We start from the raw sequence: 11013 nt of genomic DNA on the forward strand, positions 1-11013 counted from the left end.
ATTTAGAATTCAAGGCACACTTAACCAGCATGGCTACCAAAGCATTCTGCAGCAATACGCCATCCCATCTGGTTTAAGCTTAGTGGGACTATCATTTGTTTTTCTTGTGTAAGGGCGATTTGACCAAGAAGGAGAGTGATGGAGTGCTGCATCAGATGACCTGGCCTCCACAATCCCCCGACCTCGTCCAAATTGAGATAGTTTGGGATGGGTCAGACTGCAGAGTGAAGGAAAAGCAGCCAGCAAGTGCTTAGCACATGTGGGAACTCCTTCAAGACTGTTGGAAAAGCATTCCAGGTAAAGCTGGTTGAGAGAATGCCAAGAGTGTGCAAAGCTGTCATCAAGGCAAGGGTGGCTATTTGAAGAATCTCAAATATAAAATACATTTTGATTTGTTTAACACTTTATTGGTTACTACATGATTCCGTATGTGTTATTTCATAGCTTTGATGTCTTCACTATTATTCAACTATGTAGAAAATAGTAAAAATAATGAAAAACCCTTGAATCAGTAGGTGTTCTAAAATTTTTGAGTTGTGTATAAGCTGTTGTGACCAGTTGAAACCAGTTGTGTTCTGTTTTGCTCTGTTCCATTCTATCTCCTCAGCCCAGATGGGGAATCAGTCTAGAGGGAGTACACTCTTAGAGAAAAAGGTTCCAAAAGGAGAACATAGGAGAACCCTTTTTGCTTCCAGGTGAACTCTTTTGGATCCAGGTATAACTATTTTGGGTTCCATGTAGAACCTTCTGTGGAGAGGGTTCTACATGGAACCCAAAAAGGTTCTTCCTTGAACAAAAAGGGGTTCTTCAAAGGGTTCTCCTATGGAGACAACCGAATAACCCTTTTTGGTTGAAATAATTGGTTCTGATCTGTCTCGGTCTGCATCTTTGGGCCAGACGGGGAATGAGAAGGGGAGCAGGGCAGATGTATTCGGGACATAAGGGGTTGAGTGCCAAATAATGGGTAAATAAGGGCTCCTTGCATATGTATAAATCACAAGAAGTCTTGGCTTCATACTCGACTTACCAAACTGGCCAATGCCTTCTAATTGTTTGTCCATTTCCTCTCTATCTTCAGCTTGTGTCCTCTTTTAGCTTTCTTGGCCTTCTCTTATTCAGCCTCATTCTGTTTGTGTGTAAGTCACATGAGAAGTGGCAGTCAAAGAACACAGCTTTCCATCTCTCTTTCTCTTTTTGTCTCTGTAAACTCTTTCTGTTTTTCCCTTCATTCTCTCCCCCCCCCCCCCCCACACACACGTTGTCCTGCCTAGTCTTATTTTATAACAGAGCTACCTGACATAGGAGCCTGGCAGGTAGCCTAGTGTTTAGAACGTTGGGCCAGTAACCGAAAGGTTGCTGGATTAAATCCCTGAAATGACAAGGTAAAGATCTGTGCTTCTGCCCCTGAGCAAGGCAGTTAACCCACTGTTCCCCGGTCGCCGAAGACATAGATGTTGATTATGGCAGTCCCCCGCAACTCTCTGATACAGAGGGGTTGGATTAAATGCGGAAGACACATTTCAGTTGTACAACTGACTAAATATCCCAACTGACTTTTCTTATGTGCAGTATTCCTCCGTCAGTCTGACAGTCATACAACAGCCTCTCTGCTTTTCTCGCTCTCTTTCAGCTTGTTTTCCTATTGAGGAAAGAATCTATATATATCCCCTTCTAGTGCTAGTAAGGGTGTTTATCTGGAAAGTTAGGTAACAATTACCACAAAGCTGCTCGGTGGCAACAAAAGATTACGAGCTTAAACTGATCTTGTTCTACTACTACACGAAAGCAGCAACTCACTCCAGTCCACTCTGGCCCCAGACATCAGGTTTTCCATCTGTATGTCTTACGGTCACCACAGGGCTCACTGTGACCTCTCACCTGCCCCTGATGGACACTTCTGTTAGATCTGAGCTGGCTGCCTGTGTCCAACACAACTAATGAAAGCTATCTCCTCTCTGTCTCTCTTCTATCTATCCCTATGCTTCTGACAGCCTTGCAAAAAACGTGATGTCAGTTATTGGCAGGTTTAACAGACCAGTGATTCTGCTTACGTATCACACAGTTATTAAAGTGAATCATTCCTATTGACTTTACCGAATGTACAGTTTGTGCTTAATCAAGGGATTCTTCATTGCTTTCCATTATGTAACTCTGGGTCAAGTTGGGTTAGGGCTTTGATACATGTGAACTTCTCAGTTGTCTGCCTTCTTCATTAACTGTTGGCCAGTATTGAATTACCAGAACCCAGATTATTAACACTTCATAGGCTACTTGACCAATGATTACTTGACCAATAACACAAAAACATGTCTAATTTCCCCAAAAGTTTTATTGCTTATTTGTATTGTTTTGACGTGTGATTATACAAAAAAAATATATACAAAAGATCATGTTAAAAGAAATTGTTGCTTAAAAGAAATGAAATAAAGAATGGACAATAACTTGAGAAACTCCGGAGGAATCCTCAGATGACGTACTGTATGCTGTTTCCATGGGCAACACATGAAACAGAAGCAAGGGTTACAACTATGACATGGCAGTTTTGAGATTAAAGAACTACAATGACTATGATTGGTATGGCACACTGGCATGATTTGAACATATCAAAAGTAGACAATATGCTTCAAACACAAAAGGGAAAGCTCCTGGCAGATAGGCACTTTAAAAAAAGTTGTGTAGTAAGTGATTGGCAGTCCTGGTATGTCATCAGTAGTACTGAGCGATTAACCGAAATGTTGGTTATTTTTTGTTTTTTTAAAACAACTTATTGAATGACGTCGGTTAAATGATTTGAATTCCATTTAGTTTGGTTCTTTTCTGTGAGCTCAACGTGCAGTTTCTGTAGAGATTAAATCAGATCAAGCCTGAACTGACTTGGAAAGAAATAATGAAGTCATAAAGTAATGTGAATAAATTATGGTTAATAAGTAATAAGCAGTAAAGGACCGTCACTACCACCATGGGACTTGTATTAAATGTGTTATTCTGTGTTGTCACAGAATTCAACACACATAACGTATAGTGTATTATATAATCGAACGCAAAATCAAAAACCGTGATGATTTTTTATAATCGAACCGAAACTGAACCGACCTGAAAAAGCACTAATCGCTCAGCACTAGTCGTCATGAAAATAGCCTGTGGCATTGCAGGGCAGTCTTCTCCACTTCTTCTCTCTCTCCATCTCACAATCCACCATCATCCTGAAAAAATAAAACAGAAACAATTATATGTGTTCATAATCACTTCTTGAAAAGGCAACCTCAGATTCAGGGTATTGTGGTGTCTGGAAGAATAGTAATTCATATCTTGTTAACCATCGTTAATATTCGATATTTTATACATCACTGATTTGACACAGTGATTCAACAAGAGTCAATGGATATGAATATATATGCAAGCGTCCGAAATGGCATCCTATTCCCTAGGGCGCCATAGGCTCTGGTCAAAAGTAGTGCACTATATAAGGAATAGGGTGCCATTTGGGATGCACAGGTGAGTGAATAAAGGTACACAACACAGGCCTACTCTTACTGTATGTTTGCTCAGCAACTACATCTCAGCTTAATCTTAAACCACCCATTGATTTATTCATTTTAGCCTGGATTTCACTGAGCAGGACTTCAATCAAATTAGGCATATTTTTCATCTTTATTTAACTAGGCAAGTCAGTTAAGAACACATTCTTATTTACAATGACGGCCTAGGAACAGTGGGTTAACTGCCTGTTCAGGGGCAGAACAACAGATTTTTACCTTGTCAGCTCTGGGATTTGATCTAGCAACCTTTCATTTACTAGTCCAACGCTCTAACCATTAGGCTACCTGTGTTGGGTCGTCAGATGCTACTCAGGTAATAGTAACCTTTCATGTATGCTTGATAGAGTGGTTTCTGTGTAATGTTTTCACATGACCCTTACCCAACTATACAGACATGTTGTGCTATTCTGTAAATGTTACATTTCTTATAAATGCCATTATTTTTACTTCAGAACCACAACTCAACACTCCTTTACTCAAATGTTACAACATCATTATTACTTCTGCAGAAACACTGGGTCAGCCATATAATATAATTACTTCTAATGAACCAACAGTCATTTAAAATCAATTGATAATCAGATTCATTTGTTAAATTACCTCCTTGTCATCACGGCAGTCCCCACAGAAGCAGCCGATGCAGCCGTTGACCACCTGGATGCCACAGTGATACATTCCATTTTTATTATCTATTTATTTCACCTTTATTTAACCAGGTAGGCTAGTTGAGAACAAGTTCTCATTTACAACTGCGACCTGGCCAAGATAAAGCAAAGCAGTGATGCACAAGCAACAACACAGAGTTAGACATGGAGTAAAACAGACATACAGTCAATAATACAGTAGAAAAAAAAGTCTATATACAGTGTGTGCAAATGAGGTAGGATACCGGAGGTAAGGCCATAGTGGAGAAATAATTACAATATAGCAATTAAACACTGGAGTGACAGTTGTGCAGAAGGTGAGTGTACAAGTAGAGATACTTTGGTGCAAAGGAGCAAAAATGACATGCATCAATATGACAGTATGTCTATGCCCCAAAATGCACCTTATTCCCTTTATAGTGCACTACTTGTGACCAGGGCCTATAGAGTTCTGGTCAAAAGTCGTGCACTAGTATATAGGGAATAGAGTACCATTTGGGACATAACCTATGTGTTCCATTCAATTCTCTGACCTGGATGCCACAGAGGATGAGTTGCAGGCCCCCCAGGCCCAGCGTGATGGAGAAGAGGACCAGGTGCCACAGGGCCGCATTGGCAGGGATCACACACAGGTCCCACAGAGAGTGGTCAAACAGGTAACTGCTGTTCCCACTATAGAGGAGGGGGAGAGGGGGATGGGAGGAGGGGGAAGAAAGGGGTGAAAAAGGACAGGGACGGATGAGAGCGGTTTAGGGATAAGAGGGAAGAGAGGGAGAGTAGAGAGGAAATGCAAAATAAGGTTAGAGCAATGATGTCGTCCAATGTGTTTTACATAGACACATTATGAAGAGGGGAGAAAGTAAAGTATTGAGGGAAAGTAAAGATTAAGAGGCGGGTTTAGTGAAGAGAGGAGAAGTTGAAAAGATGGGCAGAGAAGAGAGATGTTATTCAGTAAGTAGCAAAAGGGAGGACAGGTTAAAACAGTGCAGACATCTGTCATTATCATCTATTCAGTAATCAGCTGTCAAACGTGATTCCCTTCAACCACAGCATTATCTTTGACTCTCACTGCCGTTGCACGTACACCACAGAAACGCCAACATCCTTCTGTTGACTATTTCTACCATAAACGTGTTGCAACTCTGTCATGATGCCATTTAGCTGTTTGATATGTTATTAACTATGTGACTTGACCAGGACAAACGACGGGCCTGGGCCTGGTTTAGTTGAGGTGGTCAAGAAACATTCAGAGCCCTAGTGCTCCCAGACTGACTCTGTTTGACCACTCCCTGGGAGACCTGTGTGTGACCCCTGTCAATGCGGCCCTGTGGAACCTGGTCCTCTTCTCCATCACGCCGGGTGAGGGCAAGATGGCGACGACAGATATAGCAGCTCTGCTTCTAGCTCCTAAGCAACTTTGCAGTATTTCGTTGTTTTTTTTGCGTGTTAGTTCTTATATTATTAGCCCAGCAAATGTTGTGTTTTTAAATATTGCCAGAAATAACTTTTGGATATCAAAGCGGCGGTAACTCACCAGCATTAAGACCGGGAATACGACTTTCCTTGGCAATTGAACTGATTCCAGAGGCTGATCCAAAACATGCCGGCGGAGAAGAAGTATTCGGAGTGGACTTCTAGTCCGACTCAGGAGGCACGCACATCATCCCCCGCTTCCGAGTATATTACTCACTTATGTTCAGTCTCTGGATAATAAAGTATAAAAGCTCAGGGCGAGAATCTCCTTCCTGAGAGACATCAGGGATTGTATCATACTCTGTTTCACGGAAACATGGCTTTCTTGGGATATACTGTCTTTGTCCATACAGCCAGCTGGGTTCTCAGTACATTGGGCAGACACGAATAAAGAACTCTCGGGGAATAAGCAAGGTGGATGTGTATGTTTCATGATTAACTACTCATGGTGTGATTGTGATAACATACATGAACTCAAGTCCTTTTGTTCACCTGACCTAGAATACCTCACAATCAAATGCCAACCTTATTACCTCCCAAGAGAATTCTCTTCGGCTATAGTCACAGCTGTGTATACTCCCCTTCAAGCCAATACCACGACGGCCCTCAAAGAACTTCACTGGACTTTATGCAAACTGGAAACCACATATCCTGAGGCTGCATTTATTGTCGCTGGGGATTTTAACAAAGCAAATTTGAGGAAAACGCTACCGAAGTTCTACTAACACCATGACTGTAGCACTCGCTCTAAGAAAACATTAGAACGCTGCTACTCAGCTTTTTCCTCCCTCCCTCGGCAAATCTGACCACGACTCCATTTTGCTCCTCCCTAGCTATAGGCAGAAACTCAAACAGGAAGTTCTTCTTCTGTGTGTTTTATGGCGGTTACATCCCAAAATGATGTGTTGCCGCCACCAACTGGACGGATTGAAACCAAAACAAGGTGGAAAAGAAAATCCAATGTGGGGCATTCAAAAGACGTGACTTCATGGTTTCCACCACAATTGCAACATGTCACATTTTCATCACTTTTATAGCACATAATATGATATTTTCCACAACTTGGACATCTCGGCTCCTCCCTTCTGCAAACACTTGAAACATGACCAAAAGCATTACAATAATCTTCACTGCATTGGTCTTAGGATAAATGCTCTGTCCCTCAGTGGTGGATTTAGGTATAGGCAACATGGGCAGCCGCCCAGGACGACATCTTGCCGGGGGTGGCATGGGGTGCCACACCAAAACTGTGGGTCAATTAACCTTGTCGGAGTGGGCGCCCTGATTCTAGTTTGTGAGCTAGGCAGGCTACTGCCTGGGAAGGTCTCCCACTCAGAAGTACGAGATGGTGAGGTGGGCTGACTTCACGTGTCCCCACTGGAAGCCTGAGGTAGGGGGAGCGGGGGAATCTATCAAATAGCGCACCTCTAACTTTGTACAGTACTAATGCAATTAGTAAAATCAGTCACACTACGAAATGCTACCAAATAAACCACAATTCATTCATAATACTGTGAATATATAGTTTCACAGACATATTGCTGCATTTGTTTCTGGTTTGTTGTGAAATCGTAAAGATTAATATAAACCAGTATAGCCAGTCCACCAAGGTGGATTGGTTTAGTCTTGAGTCTTGGTCAACAGTATTGGGGGAAGGGTAATGTAGTCTTGACTCTTGGTTGACAGTGTTGGGGGATGGGTAATGTAGTCTTGACTCTTGGTTGACAGTGTTGGGGGATGGGTAATGTAGTCTTGAGTCTTGGTTGACAGTGTTGGGGGATGGGTAATGTAGTCTTGAGTCTTGGTTGACAGTGTTGGGGGATTGGTAATGTTGTCTTGACTCTTGGTTGACAGTGTTGGGGGATGGGTAATGTAGTCTTGACTCTTGGTTGACAGTGTTGGGGGATGGGTAATGTAGTCTTGACTCTTGGTTGACAGTGTTGGGGGATGGGTAATGTACTGATTCTCGATTGCCAAATCAACACAAATTGTTTTCTATTTGACTTTGTTACTTCTTTTTGATATTTATGAGTCTTATTTTTGTATGTATTTGTATATTTATATAGTTTTAAATGTTATGATTATATATTTGTCTTGTTCCAAATGTCTGAATAAAAATGACAGTTATTGCAGAATGGTGCGTCGGGGGGGGCTGGCCCAGGGAGCCATACAAGCTCGAACCATCACTGCTGTCACTACACCCACAATAACATGTGTATGTGACAAATACAATTTGATTTGATTTTGATCTGGGTTGAGGGTTGAGGTGTCTGCTACTTACCCACTAGTCTATTCTGCCATCAACTGGCTGTTGTCAATATTGCAGTTAATACCCACTTTAAGAGAGGGATTTATTTTACTAGACAAGTCAGTTAAGAACAAATTCTTATTTTCAATGACGGCCTAGGAACAGTGGGTTAACTGCCTGTTCAGGGGCAGAAAGACAGATTTGTACCTTGTCAGCTCGGGGGTTTGAACTTGCAACCTTTCGGTTACTAGTCCAACACTCTAACCACTAGGCTACCCTGCCGCCCCGGGATGGAGGGAGGGAGAAAGCGATAGAAAGAGAGAGCAACTCACCCTGGTAGGTCCTCAAAGGGATATTCCCATTTTCCACTATCAACCTGACATTTAGGTCCAATGGCCAGTCCCGCAGAAGAGACACTAGTGCAGTAGATAGCTCCGACCAAACCAAAAGCAGCCGAGAAAACAGAGTTCAGCATCTGTTGGAGACACACACACACTTAATATCCTCCTTTTCTACCTCTCCTTCACTCACATCAGTTTCCTGAGTTTCACTTTTTTTTCTTCTTCCGAGCTGCTCCACACTGCTAACCTTATGGGTAACCCTAACCTTAAATTAAGATCAAAAAGCAACCCAAAGTAATCATGAAATTTTACAATATAGCCAATTTGACTTTGTGGCTGTGCTATCTATTGGAAACCCTACTCACTCTGCAACGGTTTCCACAGCAACCATTTCCACAGCAACCCTTGCCCCCGGCCCTGATAGCCGAACAGCTGGGGCACAGCATCTGAAAAGAACACAGACAGACAGAATAACTTGAATTCTACTAAGCTGCATATCATCATCATACTTCAACTATCACAACATGCACTAAAACACAGAGAAAATATTGCTGTGAAAAAACACACTTGATTGTATGGGTACTTCTTGAGCTCTTTGCTCACGTTCCAGTATGTGTGTGAGTGTGTACACGTGTGCGTGCCGTGAACGCTCTTATCTTCTACGCAAATATTTGTCAATCCTGAATCGATTTTCCTTCTCTCGTTCCAAAGGGCAAGGACTGACTGGGATGGATGGGACTGGGAGTAAGAGGCAGCGCTAACACACAGTACAGAACAGTAGTGGGTTGGCTCGAACCACTAGAGCTGTTCACATTTCCTCCAGGTAGTAATGAATACACTGTTAATAAAGACACACCCTGTTATCGGCCCTGAAACGTCCTTATCATCACTATTATATCACAGGGTACATAAAACAGGTTGCAGAGTTTCCACTGACAATGCAATCAACGCGGATATTCTGATAGCTGCAACATGGTAGTGTCCTGACTAAAGATTTATTGGCCATGGCATATCAAAAGTGATGATGGAAACTGACTATCGATCTGTTTCCCACTACTGGCATGTACTTCCCTTTGCCGAACTGGTGCAAGTGTGGCTCTGTTCAGTGTAATGTTTGAGAGAGGTATTCTTTTGATATCACAATGAATGCATCCTGGGAGTGGAGGACAGATAGAGTGGGGGAAGTAAAATAAGTTCCCCACTGTAATTAAATAGTCAACCATTAATCAGTTACTCTCCATCTGTGATAATACAGTAGAAACTGGAACCTCTTCCTCCTTTTCTGACATAATCTTTCATCTTTATTCATACCAAATCCTTCCACAATTGTACTTCTATTACTGAATATAAACATTCTGGAAATGCCTTGATCCAGCCAAAGATGTATACATTATTACACAGGTGTTTCCATGTTTTTTTACAAGGGAGACATGTCCCTGTCGTCTTTGTACACTCTCAGAAAAAAGGGTTCCAAATGTGTTCGTCAGAGTGAGAACCAATTCAAGAACCCTTTTGGATTCCAGGTCAAATCCTTTTGGGTTCCATGTAGAACCAACCCTCTGTAGAACCTTTTTTCCCCCATGAGCGTACAGGTGAATGAGGGTGTCAAGGTGTCCATCTATGCTCAGTCAATATACTCACGAATATTCCCCCTCCGATGAGGCCGCCCATGAGCCAGACCTGCAGGGAGACATGACTGCTGTCCTGCTGCTTTCCGTCGGGGAAGAACAGGAGGATGTTGGAGATGATGCAGGCGAACGCCGAGGGCAACAGGATCAGGCCCACCAGGCGAGAACACTTCCCAGTGCAACACATACTGTCTTTACTCCGTCACCAGATAGCTCAGTGATACTGCAGGTAGGGTATGACAGAGACCGAGACAGTGGAGAGTAGACCCAGACTGAAGAAGAGATGGTAGATAGAAAAGAGGAGGTGAAAAGACTTCACGATCAAGACAGACTGACACACACAGCAGGAGGAAGAAGGGAAGAAGAGGCTGAGATGACAGGGCTGTTGTTGGTCTCAGGAGCCACTGTGTCTAGTATATTCCACTGTGCTGGACAATAAATCGTCTCTTTCTCTTCAGCCCTTCAGTTCTCCGTGTAGACCCCTGGAAGCGGAACACAGGTCCCTTGCCGGCCTGTGGAATGGAACTAAACAGAACAGAACTAAATCAGGAGTCAATTCTAGAATTAACCTTTGATACCTGCCCATGTGTGTACTCTGGCTGTTGGTATCAGTGACATTTATGGTTTGTTAACACAGAGAGGGGGGTTGGTGGACTGGCCGGGGGATTCTGTCTCTCCCTCAGTGAACGGAGGCTGATCAATCTCACAGGGATGTGTAGGGGAAAGCACAAGCACACCAACAACGACACAGAGGAGAAGATAGCAAAATTCACATTAGAATGCTAGAATCCTAACTAACATAATCTGCCTGACAGGTTACATCAATGGAAACTAGTCACCTTTAGGATTTTCATTTTATGGCTGTTGTATCAATTGACGTGTTTGATTAGTGTTCTCAGTGATGCGATAGTGGTAGGGCTTTATTACTGAGTGTCATAGTGTAGGGTAATAATGACGCCAACCATTTCTCACATGTTGGGACTCTTTGTACTTACATCCAGCTGTGGACTGGACCAGGGAGCTCTCCTTTAGCTGGAAAGGCTGTCTTGAGTGTGGCCCCCATATGGGATATCCAATACACTGACCTTCTCTGACATTCACTGTATATTACAGTGGACATCAGACAGGTATGAGTGCAGG

The 11013-nt window shown here is 42.7% G+C and overlaps 1 protein-coding gene across 1 annotated transcript; it reads right to left on the reverse strand.

The window, feature by feature from the left end:
* Nucleotides 1-2311: 2311 nt before the first annotated feature.
* Nucleotides 2312-10443, reverse strand: tm4sf5 (transmembrane 4 L six family member 5). Its single transcript, XM_064931511.1, has 6 exons — nt 9887-10443; nt 8611-8691; nt 8237-8379; nt 4717-4855; nt 4140-4193; nt 2312-3203 (listed from the first exon to the last, which is right to left on the reverse strand). The coding sequence occupies exons 1-6, from the start codon at nt 10058-10060 to the stop codon at nt 3186-3188; spliced, it is 609 nt and encodes a 202-aa protein (XP_064787583.1). The 5' UTR covers nt 10061-10443; the 3' UTR covers nt 2312-3185.
* Nucleotides 10444-11013: the final 570 nt, after the last annotated feature.

Source organism: Oncorhynchus masou, chromosome 23 (genome assembly GCF_036934945.1).
Source record: "Oncorhynchus masou masou isolate Uvic2021 chromosome 23, UVic_Omas_1.1, whole genome shotgun sequence".
Taxonomy (NCBI): Eukaryota; Metazoa; Chordata; class Actinopteri; order Salmoniformes; family Salmonidae; genus Oncorhynchus; species Oncorhynchus masou.